At 49.7% G+C, this 14,886-nt stretch overlaps 1 protein-coding gene across 2 annotated transcripts in view; it reads left to right on the forward strand.

Moving 5' to 3' along the window:
• Positions 1-3,692: 3,692 nt before the first annotated feature.
• The window catches only part of mybpc2a (myosin binding protein Ca), a 108,833-nt gene continuing 97,639 nt past the window's right edge, over positions 3,693-14,886 (forward strand). For both annotated transcript variants that reach the window (XM_070861775.1, XM_070861776.1), the window contains exon 1: positions 3,693-3,801. In XM_070861775.1, the coding sequence (XP_070717876.1) occupies positions 3,780-3,801 (22 nt within the window). In that variant the 5' untranslated portion in view covers positions 3,693-3,779. The remainder of the gene's footprint in view (positions 3,802-14,886) is intronic.

A 14,886-nucleotide genomic window follows, 5' to 3' on the forward strand; every position in this document is an offset into this window, starting at 1 on the left:
ATACATTGATATAGCCCCTTTAATGTACTAAAATGACCCAAGGGTGCTTCGCAGGAACGATTAGCAAACAGAATTTGACACCGAGCCACATAAGGAGATATTAAGGCAGGTGAGCAAAAGCTTGGTCAAAGAGCTCGGTTTTAAGGAGCATCTTAAAGGAGGAGAGAGAGGTAGATAGGCGGAGAGGTGTTAGGGCAACACGAGTGGTTGAAGCGAATAGTATAGATGCATTTAAGGGGAGACTAGACAATCACAGAATCATAGAAATTTACGGCACAGAAGGAGGGCATTTCGGCCCATCGTGTCCGTGCCGGCCGACCAAGAGCCACCCAGCCTAATCCCACTTTCCAGCTCTCGGTCCGTAGCCCTGTAGGTTACGGCACTTCAAGTGCACATCCAAGTATTTTTAAAATGTGGTGAGGGTTTCTGCCTCTACCACCCTTTCAGGCAGTGAGTTCCAGAACCCCACCACCCTCTGGGTGAAGAAATTTCCCCTCAAACTTCCTACCAATGACTTTAAATCTATGCCCGCTGGTAGTTGACCCCTCTGCTAATGGAAATAGGACATTCCTACCCTGCCATCGCACGGCCTCAGATCAGACGTGACAAGTGGGAGAAGGGAATCGAGGGTTATGCTGATAGATTTAGATGAGGAAAGATGGGAGGAGGCTCGAGTGGAGCATAAACGCCAGCATGGCCTATTTCTGTGCCGTATATCCAATGGTGCAACAGTATATCGGTGTGCTGTGATATTTTTCACCCTTCTCACCCACTTCGCAGTGCAGTGCCTGGAGTAAAACCTGCTCAAATATTGTGGGAAGGCGGGTAAAAACACTGCGTGTGGTTGCAGTGGGTTAGAGATTGGTCTTTCTGCTTCGAACTTGGCTTCAGGTCCCTCTGACTGCAATCTAAAAGGGCCCAATCCAAAATTAGTGTAGACCCTCTCCATTTACTTCCCAATCTGCGCTTGTTTTCTGAACGCTCTTGGCGACGAGACTCGAGGTGTTCAGCGCCCTCCCGGATGCACTTCCTCCACTTAGGGCGGTCTTTTGGCCAGGGACTCCCAGGTGTCAGTGGCGATGTTGCACTTTATCAAGGAGACTTTGAGGGTGTCCTTGTAACGTTTCCTCTGCCCACCTGGGGCTCGCTTGCTGTGTAGGAGTTCCGAGTAGAGCGCTTGCTTTGGGAGTCTCGTGTCGTGCATGCGGACAATGTGGTCCGCCCAGCGGAGCTGGTCGAGTGTGGTCAGTGCTTCGATGTTGGCCTGGGCAAGGACACTGACGTTGGTGCGTCTATCCTCCCAGGGGAAGGAGCATGCAGCACCCACCCTTTCCTTCAACCACTGTCTGTCCCACCTGCGACAGAGACTGTAATTCCCGTATTGGACTGTTAAGTCACCTGAGAACTCACTTTTAGAGTGGAAGCAAGTCTTCCTCGATTCCGAGGGACTGCCTATGATGATGATGGTGACTTCCAAGTGGACAGACCTAGTCAGACTATGACACGAACTTATCAATCTCACACGGGGAGGCTATGGAATATGATGGGAAGCGGAGATAGTGCAGTCGGGCTGCCTGTCTCGGACTGGGGATGTTGGCCTTCACTGGTATAGCTGCATTCATTGCCCATCCAGTGTCAGCCGTGGCTCAGTGGGCAGCACACTCACCTCTGAGTCAGAAGGTTATGGGTTCAAGTCCCACTCCAGTGACTTGAACACAAAAATTTAGGCTGACACTCCCAGTGCAGTGCTGAGGGAGCGCTGCACTGTCGGAGGTGCTGTCTTTCGGATGAGACGTTAAACCGAGGCCCCGTCTGCTCTCTCAGGTGGACGGAAAAGATCCCACGGCACTATTTCGAAGTTATCCCCGGTGTCCTGGGGCCAATATTTATCCCTCAATCAACGTATCTGGTCATTATCTCTTTGCTGTTTGTGGGAGCTTGCTGTGCACAAATTGGCTGCCGCGTTTCGCACATTACAACAGTGACTACACTCCAAAAGTATTGCATTGGCTTTAAAAAGCAGTTTGAGACGCTGGTGGTTGTGAAAGGCGCTATATAAATGCAAGTCTTTTCTTTTATCCCTAGATGCCCATGTCGGCTGCTTGCGGACTTTGATGTGGTGAAGGTGCTCCCACAGTAGCGTTAGGCAGGGAGTTCCAGGATGTTGGTCCAACAGTGAAGAAGGAATGATGATGTGTGTCCGAGTCGGGTTGGTACGTGACTGAATGGGGAGTTGGGGACAGGGATTTCTCAAAACGTTTCTGCCCTTGTCTTTCTCAGTGGCAGGGGTTGTGAGACAAGGAAATGTTCTCCACCCATCCATCTGTCTATCTCCATCCATCCTTATCTCCATCTGTCTATCGCCATCCATCCATCCTTATCTTCATCTGTCCATCTCTATCCATCCATCCTTATCGCCATCTGTCCCTCTCTATCCATCCATCTTTACCTTTATCTGTCAATCTCTATCATTCACTTTGTCTATCTGTCCATCTCTATTTTTGCATCTCTATCATGCTCTCCCTCTGTCCCTCTCTGTCACTTTCTCTCTGTCACTTTCCTCCTCTCTCTCTGTCTACCACACTCTCCCTCTGCCTCTCTCTCTCTCTCTCTCTCTATCTCTCTCTGTCACTCTCTCCTTCTGTCTCTATCTGTCTATCACTCTCTTCGTCTGTCTCTCTCCCTCATCTCCACTCTCTCCCTCATCTCCCACTCTCTCCCTCTATCTCTCTCTCCCTCTATCTATCCGTCTATCTCTCTAGCTATCTTTCACTCTCTCCCTCTATCTCTATCTATCATTCTCTCTCTATGTATGTATGTATGTATCTATCTCTCTCTCTGTCACTCTCTCTTTTAGTCACTCTCTCCATCTTCTATCTATCTATCTATCCCTCTGTCTCACTATCTCTCTGTCACTGTCTATCTCTATCTCTTTGTTCCACTCTCCATCTATCTCTCTGTCACTTTCTACCACTGTCCTTCTCTCCCTCTCTGTCACGCTCTCCCTCTGCCCCTCGCTATCTCTCCCTCTGACCCTTTCTATCTCTCCCTCTGACCCTCTCTCCCTCTGCCCCTCTCTATCTCTCTGTCACTCTCTCCCTCTGTCACTCTCTCTTTCCATCTCTCCGTCTCTCTCTCTCTCCCTCTCTCCGGCTCTCTGTCCCTTTCTCTCTGCCCCTCACTCTACCCCTATCTCTGTCTCTCTCTCTCTTTGCCCCTCGCTCTGCCCCTCTCCCTTTCCCCTTCTCTCTCTGTGTCCTAGGCTCTGCCCCTCTCTCTCTCTCTACCCTCTCTCTCTCTCTCTGCCTCTCTCTCTCTCCCTCTGTCTCTCTCTCTCTCTTTGCCCCTCTCTCTCTCTGCCCTCTCTCTTTCCCCCCTCTGTCTCTCTCTCTGTCTCTGCCCCTCTCTCTGTCTCTCTCTCTCTGTCTCTGCCCCTCTCTCACTCTGCCCCTCTCTCTCTCTGTCCCAGGTTCTGTCTCTCTCTCTCTCCCTCTCTCTCTCTGTCTCTCTCTCTCTCTGCCCCTCTCTCTTTCCCCCCTCTCTCTGTCTCTCTCTCTGTCTCTGCCCCTCTCTGTGTCTCTCTCTCTCTCTCTGCCCTCCCTCTCCCTGCCCCCAGGCTCTCTGCCTCTGGCCCTTGCCCCTCCCGGGAGAATGCCAGTGCAGTGTGCCAACACCCAGGGGAGGGGCTGGGCTGTCCCTCAGCCTCTCTCTGACCAGCAGCACTCTATGTGCCGGCGCGGCGCCCCGGGACGATCGCGCAGTGGGATCGAGACGCGAACATGCCGGAACCTAAGAAACCAGGTGAGCGCCAGGGGAGCGCCGCTCGGCAAACTTTGCAAACTGTAATGTCCCAATCTCCAAACCCTGTGTGGGATCGCACCTTATTTATTTCTCCACTGGGAATAGTTATCAATAATGTAAAATAGTTTAACTTCAATCTGAATTCCACTTTTGAACAATTTGGACAATAAGGGATCATTTAATAGGTCTTTTTATACATTTATATTGGATATAGCGTAAATTAAAATTGGGGGAAAATGCAACTTAGATTTTTTGAAAAAAAACTTTTTCGAGGCGATTCTGCATTTCGCACGAAAAGAAAAGAATACTTCCATTTATATAGCGCCTTTCATGACCACCGGACGTCCCAAAGCCTTTACAGCCAATGAAGTACTTTTTGGAAGTGTAGTCACTGTTGTAATGCAGGAATCGCGGCAGCCAATTTATGCACAGCAAGCTCCCACAAACAGCAATGTGATAATGATCTGTTTTATTTTGAGTGAGGGATAAATATTGGCCCGAGGAGAACTCCCCTGCTCTTCTTCACAATAGTGGCCGTGGGATCTTTTACATCCACCTGAGAGAGCAGACGGGGCCTCGGTTTAACGGCTCATCCGAACGGCACCTCCGACAGTGCGGCGCTCCCTCAGCACTGCACTGGGAGTGTCAGCCTGGATTTATGCGCTCAAGTCCCTGGAGTGGGACTTGAAGCCACGACCTTCTAGACTCAGAGGCGAGAGAGTGTGCTGCCCACTGAGCCACGGCTGGCACTATGTAAACTCCTGGCGTTTACAGCTGCTATTCCACTGGGACGGGCAGTTAAAGGGCAGTCGGTGGTGGTGGGGGGCTGCAGATTGAGCCTGGCAACGATGGCGTTAAGTGAATATTGAAGTTTGCAAATTGATGCATTTCCCAACCTTAATATTCTCAAAACCTGAAACTTTCAGTCTTGATGCATGGTATTTGACACAAGTTTTTGTGGTGATCTGGAAGGCATTGCCTGAAAGGGCGGTGGGAGCAGATTTAATAGTAACTTTCAAAAGGGAATTTGGATAAATACTTGGAAAAGGAAACAATGTCAGGGCTGTGAAGAGGGGGTGAGTGGGACCATTGGGATAACTCGTTCTCAGGCATGATGGGCCGAATGGCCTTCTCCTGTGCTATATCATTCTCTGGGGTTTCCTCACAAACATGCAATATTATTTCTCTAGTTTCTTTAATATTGTTAAAAATTAAAGAAACAACTATTTAAAATTGGAGTATTTGCGAGTTCTGGTGAGGGGCAGGGAGGATATCGGAACTGCCTGATCCCAGCTGGTGGGGTGAGTTTAAAAGGAAGTGTGTTGGGAGCGTTTGAGATGTTTGCAAGCAAATGGAGTTGGCTATTGGAGGCTTAACCTACAGAGGGAGAGAGAGAGAGAGACAGACAGAGGGAGAGAGAGCCAGACAGACAGAGGGAGAGAGAGAGAGCCAGACAGACAGACAGAGGGAGAGGAAGAGAGAGCCAGACAGGCAGAGGGAGAGAGAGCCAGACAGGCAGAGGGAGAGAGAGCCAGACAGACAGAGGGAGAGAGAGCCAGACAGACAGAGGGAGAGAGAGAGCCAGACAGACAGAGGGAGAGAGAGAGCCAGACAGACAGAGGGAGAGAGAGAGCCAGACAGACAGAGGGAGAGAGAGAGCCAGACAGACAGAGGGAGAGAGAGAGACAGACAGACAGAGGGAGAGAGAAAAGGGGGGAGGAGGGGGAGGGAGAGGGAGAGAAGGAGAGGGAGAGAGAGACAGAGGGAGAGAAAGAGAGAGAGAGAGACAGACAGAGGGGGAGAGAGAGCGACGGACAGAGAGAGACACACACACAGAGGGAGAGAGAGAGAGAGACAGACAGGGAGAGAGAGAGAGAGACAGACAGACAGAGAGGGAGGGAGAGAGAGAGTGACAGAGGGGGAGAGAGAGAGAGAGAGAGAGAGAGAGAGAGAGAGTGTGCCACAAGGAGAGAGAGAGTGACAGAGGGGTAGAGGGTGACAGGCAGAGGGAGTGACAGAGAGGGGGAGTGACAGAGACAGACAGAGAGAGAGAGAGTAACAGATAGAGGGAGAGATGGAGAGAGAGAGAGAGATAGAGGGAGAGAGTGACAGAGAGCCACACACATAGAGGGAGAAGGTGATGGAGAGAGAGATAGAGGGAGACAGAGGGAGAGGGGGAAAGAGAGAGAGAGAGAGAGTTTAAAAGGGAGCATGTGGGAGAGTTTGAGATGTTTGCTAGCAAGTGGAGTTGGTTATTGGATGCTTAACCTTTTCTTTAATATTCGTTCCTGGGATGTGGGCGTCGCTGGCAAGGCCGGCATTTATTGCCCATCCCTAATTGCCCCTTGAGAAGGTGGTGGTGAGCTGCCGCCTTGAACCGTGGTGAAGGTGCTCCCACAGTGCTGTTGGGGGTGGGGTAACAGCAGGTTGATAATTGGTTTCAATATCAAACTGTGAGGTGATGGGTGAGGAATCAAAATGATCTTTTTTGGGGTGGGGGGAGTGAGGTTGAGGAATCCACCTTTATGTAGTCACCCAAGCAACGCGTTATTTAATCCCCTCCCCTCCCCCGTGTTTCCTTCCCCTCTCCCCTCGGAGATAATAGGGCAAAATCCTTGGGTGCAACAGCGAACCTGCCCAGCCCCCTCCAGACTGCACTGACAGAAACCAGAGCTTGTTTGTACAGCGGGTTCTGAAAGAGGAAAGAGCAGGTTAGCACTTTTGGCAATTTGAGCCTCCTTCAGACGCCGTGAAAGAAAGAAAAAAATTGCATTTCTATAACGCCTTTCATGACCTCAGGATGTCCCAAAGCGCTTTACAGCCAATGATGTACTTTCGAAGTGTCGTCACTGTTGTAACTGCGAGGGGAGAATCTAAAAGATCCTGCGGCACTACTTCAAAGAAGAGCAGGGGAGTTATCCCCGGTGGCCTGGGGCCAATATTTATCCCTCAATCAACATAACAAAAAAACAGATTATCTAGGTCATTATCACATGTGGGAGCTTGCTGTGCACAAATTGGCTGCCGCGTTTCCCACATTACAACAGTGACTACCCTCCAAAAGCACTTCATTGGCTGTAAAGCACTTTGAGATGGCCTGTGGTCGTGAAAGGTGCTATATAAATACAATTATTTATTTACTTCTGTTCTTTCCCTTTCTATCTATCTAGCTATCTAGCTATCTAGCTATCTATCTAGCTATCTATCTATCAAGCTACCAGCATTCTCTCCCCTCCCCCCAAAAATAATTAGATCCCCCCCCCCTCAAATTGTGAAAGTATTAAAAGGTTAAGGCTCCATTGACCAACTCCTAACACCTCAAACTCTCTCAATCCTTTTAACTCACAGAACCCCCTCCCCGCACCTCGCCATGAGTTGGTGCCTGAATTCTGCCCCTCCCCCCTTGGCGGAACTCTCAAGAATACTCCAATTCTAAATAGTTTTCTTTTAAAATGAACAGGAATGATAAATAATGCAACTACGGAAATCATTTTTCAGCCTTGTGGGGAAATTTGTCAAAGACTGTGCCATCAGCTTGGAAAGTTTCTAGTTCGGAGAATGTTAACTCAGGATAGATTCGGCCAATGTGAAAATGTAACTTGCCTTTAATATTTACTTCATCCCATTGGCGCCAGTCGCAACCTGTAGCCCGCTCTCCCCCGTCCCTTTTATTTACGAGGCAAATGGTTAGGATCTGGAATGCGCTGCCTGAGAGGGTGGTGGAGGCAGACTCAAACGTGGCTTTCAAAAGGCAGTTGGATAAGTACCTGAAGGAAAAAATATTTTCCGGGCTACGGGAAAGGGTAGGGGAGTGGGGCTGGCTGAGGTGCTCTTGCAGAGAGCCGGCACGGGCCCGACGGGCCGAATGTCCTCCTGTGCCGTAACCGTTCTGTGATTCTATTCTAAAGAGATTTCACCCATTCTCTTTTGATTTTGTCGGCCCGTTGACCTCTTGCACTTCACGATGCGATACTTCCAAGATCCCAGGAGCTCAGGAGAGTCGTATGAGACATTAAACACAGTATCACCGTGCCCGTTTGTGGGAGCTTGCTGTGCGCAAATTGGCTGCCGCGTTTCCCGCATCACAACAGCGACTACACTCCAAAATTGTCCGTAAAGCGCTTTGGGACGTCCTGTGGTCGTGAAAGGCGCTATATAAATGCACGTCTTTCGTTTTTCATCTCTTTTACGTCTGCTCCCTCAGGCGGAGGTGAAAGATCCCGCGGCCACTATTCCGATGAAGAGCAGGGGTGGGAATTCGCCACGGTGTCCTGTGGCCAATATTTAATCCCCTCAATCAACACTTTAAAAAAAAAACCCAGACGATCTGGTCATTATCACAACGCTGTTTGTGGGAGCTTGCTGTGCGTAAATTGGCTGCCGCATTTCCCACAATACAACAGTGACTACACTCCAAAAATACTTCGTTAGCTGTAAAGCGCTTTGGGACATTGTGAAAGGCGCTATATAAATGCCAGTCCTTTTTCATCTCTTTTGCGCACGCCCCTGATATAGTTTGACCTTTATGCCTATCTATGACCACCTTTTTATCCAACTCCTTAAGATCAGGGCTAATCGCCAGCACATTAACTGCAACCCCTCGCTCCTGAGGAAATCTGCCGGGAGGTTCCCTGCTTTTAGATTCGGGGACCCCGGTGGCTCCTCAACGGGCTAAAGCGACGGTGTTGGGAGCGAAATATCTCACCTCTCCAGTCAAGAGGTGGGCCTTCTGAAAATAGCGCCCGAGATGTGAAGTCGTCTTCAAACTGCCGTCACACTAATTTGAAGCCTGTCTCACGGGGTGTTGGGTTTCCAAATGCGAGCGGGATTTGCGTACTTTGGCAGTATGTCGTTTCATCTGATCGCATGCCCCCCCCCCGAGCCCTGGAGAGCGAGGGGTTTGGGGGGGGCGCGATGAGGAGGGTAGGGAGAGCGAGCTGTCGTCTCTGCCCCTAATAGGACTGACTGCTTCTACCATTTCTCTCAGCCCGGCTGCCTGACATTAACCCAGCACTGAGTGTTTGCCATCCTGCCACTGGAAAATAAATTAACCAAGAGGATTTAAAGGAGCATTAAGTTAAATCCCATCAACCAACACTTAAGGCTCATAAAGGCATTTTCCATTCTGCCTTCCAGTCGAACTTTCTTTTCCTCAATAGCTTGCACACCCCGCCTCCACCCCTCTCTTGCTGTCTATATATCTCTCCCTCTCGTGTCAGCTGTGGCTCATGGGTAGCACACTCGCCTTTGAGTCAGAGGGTTGTGGGTTCAAGTCCCACTCCAGGAACTTGAGGCTGACACTCCCCAGTGCGGTGCTGAGGGAGCGCCGCACTGTCGGAGGTGCCGTCTTTCGGATGAGATATTAAACCGAGGCCCCGTCTGCTCTCTCAGGTGGACGTAAAAGATCCCACGGCGCTATTTCAAAGAAGAGCAGAGGGGTTATCCCTGGGGCCAATATTTATCCCTTAATCAACATAACAAAAAAAACAGATTATCTGGTCATTATCACATTGCAGTTTGTGGGAGCTTGCTGTGCGCAAATTGGTTGCCGCGTTTCCCACATTACAACAGCGACTGCACTTCAAAAATACTTAATTGGCTGTAAAGTGCTTTGAGACGTCCGGTGGTCGAGAAAGGCACTATATAAATGCAGGTCTTTCTATGTCTTCCTCTGTCACTTTCTCACCTCTCTCTCTGTCTGCCTGCCTCTCTCAATGCCCCTTCCTGTCTCCCTTTATGTGTGTGTCTCTCTCTCTCTCTCTCTCTTTGCCTACTGCTGTCACCGTCGGTCTAATTCTCTTTGCCTGTCTCTCCCCCTCATTTTCTGTCTCTGCATGTATCTCTCCCTCTCTCTTTCTGTCTCATCCTCTGCTCCTTCCTGCATCTGTGTGTCCCTCTTTGTCTCTGTCTGCCTCTGTCTCTTTTACCACAGTCTAATCTCTTTTAATCTTCTCGATTTCATCTCTTTTTCTTAATTTTCTGAATTGTTGTCACGAGGGTAAAGCAACATAGAAACCGAGTCATTTCAAGAATCTCAGCGCATCCCACGACGCTTTACAGCCAATGCAATACTTTTAAAGTGTCATCACAGGCTGTCCCTCGGAATCGAGGAAGACTTGCTTCCACTTTTAGCATGAGTCCTTAGGTGGCTGAACAGTCCAATACGAGAACCACAGTCCCTGTCACAGGTGGGACAGACAGTGGTTGAGGGAAAGGGAGGGTGGGACTGGTTTGCCGCACGCTCCTTCCGCTGCCTGCGCTTGGTTTCTGCACGCTCTCGGCGACGAGACTCGAGGTGCTCAGCGCCCTCCCGGATGCACTTCCTCCACTTAGGGCGGTCTTTGGCCAGGGACTCCCAGGTGTCGGTGGGGATGTTGCATTTTATCAGGGAAAAATGCAGGAATGTAGGGAACATGCAGCCAATTTGTGTACTGCTTGGTTCCTGCAGTGTGATCGCTTTTCTTTATGGGTTCCTGGGATGTGGGCATCGCTGGCAACCCCCGGCACACATTGCCCGTCCCGGATAATCTGTTTCCAGGATAAATATTGGCCAGAACACCCCAGCTCTTCTTCAACCAGGTGCCATCGGGGTCTTTTACACCCACCTAAAGGGGGCAGATGTTAAATGTGAAATCCGACAGGGTAGAACTCCCCCCAGACGGCAAGCAATTTAGGGCCGAGATGAGGAGAAATGTTTTCACTCAGAGGGTGGTGAACCTGTGGAATTCTCTACCACAGAAGGCTGTGGAGGCCAAGTCACTGAATATATTTAAGAGGGAGAGAGATAGATTTCTAGACCCAAAAGGCATCAAGGGGTATGGGGAGAAAGCGAGAATATGGTGTTGAGATAGAGGATCAGTCATGATCATATTGAATGGTGGTGTAGACTCGAAGGGCCGAATGGCCTACTCCTGCTCCTAATTTCTGTGTTTCTAAGCCGAGAATACCGGCTCAACTGTCTGGAGTGGGGCTTGAACCCACAACTGTCTGACTCAGAGTGCTGCCCCACTGAGCCAAGGCTGATACCCAGGTGTAGGTGAGAACGTTTGTGAGTTTCTGCTAACAAAGACTCCCCCATTTCCTCAGTCTCTCAACGAATGACTTTGAATATTACAGATTAGATCATCAGCGAGTGTCAAACTGACGGAAATGACACTGGTGCGTAGTTTCAACGTTTCGTCGGAAATTTGATGTGGTATCACACGGCTGAGGTGCCCAGACAGATTTCCGAAGAATCTCTCACGCCTTGGGGCGTTTTATACTGCGTTAAAGGCGCTATATAAATGAAGGTTTCCTCTGCCGCTTATTCCCGAGCTAAATCAAGACGTATGTATGATTTCAACAACAACAACCTGTATTTATATAGCACCTGTGACGTGGTAAAACACCCCAAGGCGCTTCACAGAGGCGATTACCAAACAAAATTTGACGCCAAGCCACATCAGGAGAAATTGGCGCAGGTGACCAAAAGCTTGGTCACTGAGGTAAGTTTAAAGGAGTGTCTTAAAGGAGGAGAGAGAGGCGGAGAGGTTTAGGGAGGGAGTTCCAGAGCTCGGGGCCTTGGCAACAGAAGGCACGGCCACCGATGGTGGATGATGAAAGTTGGGGATTCGCTGGAGGCCTGAATTGGAGGAGCGCAGAGATCGCGGAGGGCTGTCGGACAGGAAAAGGTTGCAGAGGCAGAGGGTGGGGGGGGTGCTGAGGCCACAGAGGGATTTGAGGATAAGGGCGAGAATTCTGAGATTGAGGCCGAAATTTCCGGAAGCGAGGAAATCTGCGGCGCGTTTACCGAACCACGGCGGCCACAGGAATTCCACCGACAAATGACATGAGCAGAACTCGCCGCCTCATCCCGCTATTGCTCCCCAATCCTCGTCAAGCCGGTGAATTAATGGATCGGGACCAAATGCAGGCCTGTAATCTATTCAAGGAGTTTAGATGATAACTCTAACTAAGGGAGCTTTGACAGCTCAACTCATTTCAACCAGTCGGTTGGATTGTAACTCACCCTGGGTGCCAGTTTCTTCAGATGCTTCAGATATATTAAAGCGAGTCATTTGATCCATACAGTCGATGTGATGGAGTCCGGCTCCAGAATATAGCACAGTAATTCACTTTCTTTATTCTATAATTAACACCCAGCCGCCCGCATCGCCATCTGTTCGGGACCGTCCAGAAGTTTCCAGAATGTTTAGCGGATACCAAGAGACTACTCGATCCAGTCGTCGACTCGCTCCCTTACTTTCTGCATCACAGCCAATCCGTCGTCGAGGGTTTTCAATGGCCGAAAAATTCTGGTCATTTGGGCTTCCCGTTTGCAACCCCCGGGGGGCAAATGGCCTCCTTCTGTGCTGTCAGATTCTAAGTAGGGCTTGGAGGAGAGTTATATGGAACATAAGCGCCAGCATAGACCAATTTTACATCAGATATACGGCACAGAAACAGGCCATTCGGCCCAACCAGTCCATGCCGGTGTTTATGCTCCACTCGAGCCTCCTCCCGTCTTTCCTCATCTAACTCTATCAGCATAACCCTCTATTCCCTTCTCCCTCATATACTTGTCCAGCCTCCCCTTAAATACCTCGATACTATTCGCCTCAACCCCTCCCTGTGGCAGAGAGTTCCACATTCTCACTGCTCTCTGGGTAAAGAAGTTTCTTCTGAATTCCCGATTGGATTTCTTGATCACTATCTTATATTGATGGCCTCTAGTTATGCTCTTCCCCACAAGTGGAAACACTCTCTCTGTATCCACTCTATCAAAACCTTTCATCATTTTAAAGACCTCTATTAGGTCACCCCTCAGCTGCCTTTTTTCAAGAGAAAAGAGACCCAGCCTGTTCATCCTTTCCTGATATGTATATCATCCTTGTAAATCTTCTCTGCACCCTCTCCAGTGCCTCTATATGCTTTTTATAACATGGCGACCAGAACTGTACGTAGTGCTCCAAGTGTGGTCCAACCAAAGTTCGATACAGGTTTAGCATAACTTCCCTACTTTTCAATTCTATACATCTTATGGAATGGTGGAGCAGGCTCGAGGGGCTGTACGGCCTACTCCTGCTCCTAGTGTGTTAAAATGAAAGAAGAAAGAATTGCATTTATATAGAGCCTTTCGCGCGACCAGACCTGTACGCAGTGTGGTCTAACCAAGTTGGGCCGAATGGCCTGTTTCTGTACTGCAGACTCGATGTAACTCGAACCCCTTTAGCTTGCCCAGTTTCCAACCTACAACCGAGTCCAAGTGGGAGGTAATATTTGTGGAAGGTGCGTTTAATATTTCACTCTATTTCTAAATGTCAGGGGTCCATCAGCAATCCAGAGGGGGAGGGGGGGAAAAGCAGTGCGTGCATGCCGGAATCCGCAAGGATTTTCCTTAATGCTGTCCCGTGCTTTGTGAGTTATGGCTGTGTAAAGGGATCACATTTCTAAAGGAGCTGCCATCTGCTGTTTCTTTGGCCCGCGCTCTGATTTGTCGGGGTCCGTGACTTAAATAAGGATACACTCTGCAGATAGAGTTTAAAGTAGGGCATAAATCACAGGAGTTGGGCTCTTCGACAGATCGTAGTCCTTAGCCAAGTTCTCCTTGAGCTCCTGAGTCAGCTTGTCGTGTCCAGGTCAGGGCTGTAAATCCTCACAGTTAATGGCCGAGAGCACGTGCTGAGCGGGAGCGAGGGAGAGAACGCCAGCGGAAGAAAGAAAGACTTACATTTATATAGCGCCTTTCACGAGCCCCGGACGTCCCAAAGCGCTTTACAGCCAATGAAGTACTTTTTGGAAGTGTAGTCACTGTTGTAATGTGGGAAATGCCAATTTGCGCACAGCAAGCTCCCACAAACAGCAATGTGATAATGACCCAGAGGACCTGTTGATTGAGGGATAAATATTGGCCCCCTGCTCTTCTTTAAAATAGTGCCATGGGATCTTTACGTCCACCTGAGAGAGCAGACGGGGTCTTGGTTTAACGTCTCATCTGAAAGACGGCACCTCCGACAGTGCGGTGCTCCCTCAGCACTGCACTGGGAGTGTCAGCCTAGATTGTTGTGCACAACTCTCTGGAGCGGGGACTTGAACCCATGACCTTGTGGCTCAGAGGCGAGGGTGCTGACCACTGAGCCACTGGCTGACGCATGAGACTTGAGAGAAGCCCACCGAACTAAAGGACAGGCAAGACAAAACTTGGCCGACGGATTGCATTGGAAGCGTCGCCATTGATGTAGGCAAACACACCGGCACAGTTTGTACAGAGCCAGATCCCACGAGTAGCAGTGACAGACACGAGCAGTTAAACCGGTTTGCCGCGCTGTTGGGTGAATATTGGACTGGGAGCACCAACGGAGCTCTTTGCTCCTCGTCGGAATAGCCAGGTGGGAGATTTTCTGTCCACCTGGCCAGGCAGACGGAGCCTTGGCCTCCACTGGTGGACAGCTCCTCTGACAATGCAGCACTCCCTCGATGCTGCATCACCGTGTCAGCCTAGGTTTCGTGCGCGAACCCGTGACCTTCCGACAGGTGTCAATGGTCCTCCTGTGGCTCAGTGGTCAAGGACAACCCCCCATGGGAACGAGACACTCCAAAAAGTACTTTGTTGGCTGTAAAGTGCTTTTGAGATGTCCGGTAGTAGTGATAGAACATAAGAACATAAGAAATAGGAGCAGCAGTAGGCCATACGGCCCCTCGAGCCTGCTCCGCCATTCAATAAGATCATGGCTGATCCGATCATGGACTCGGGTCCACTTCCCTGCCCGCTCCCCATAACCCCTTATCCACTTATCATTTAAGAAACTGTCTATTTCTGTCTTAAATTTATTCAATGTCCCAGCTTCCACAGCTCTCTGAGGCAGCGAATTCCACAGATTTACAACCCTCAGAGAAGAAATTTCTCCTCATCTCTGTTTTAAATGGGCGGCCCCTTATTCGAAGGTCACGCCCTCTAGTTCTAGTCTCCCCCATCCGTGGAAACATCCATCTTATCAAGCCCCCTCATAATCTTATACGTTTCGATAAGATCACCTCTCATTCTTCTGAATTCCAATGAGTAGAGGCCCAAACTACTCAACCTTTCCTCATAAGTCAACCCCCTCA

The sequence above is a fragment of the Pristiophorus japonicus genome, chromosome 19 (assembly GCF_044704955.1).
Source record: "Pristiophorus japonicus isolate sPriJap1 chromosome 19, sPriJap1.hap1, whole genome shotgun sequence".
NCBI lineage: Eukaryota > Metazoa > Chordata > Chondrichthyes > Pristiophoridae > Pristiophorus > Pristiophorus japonicus.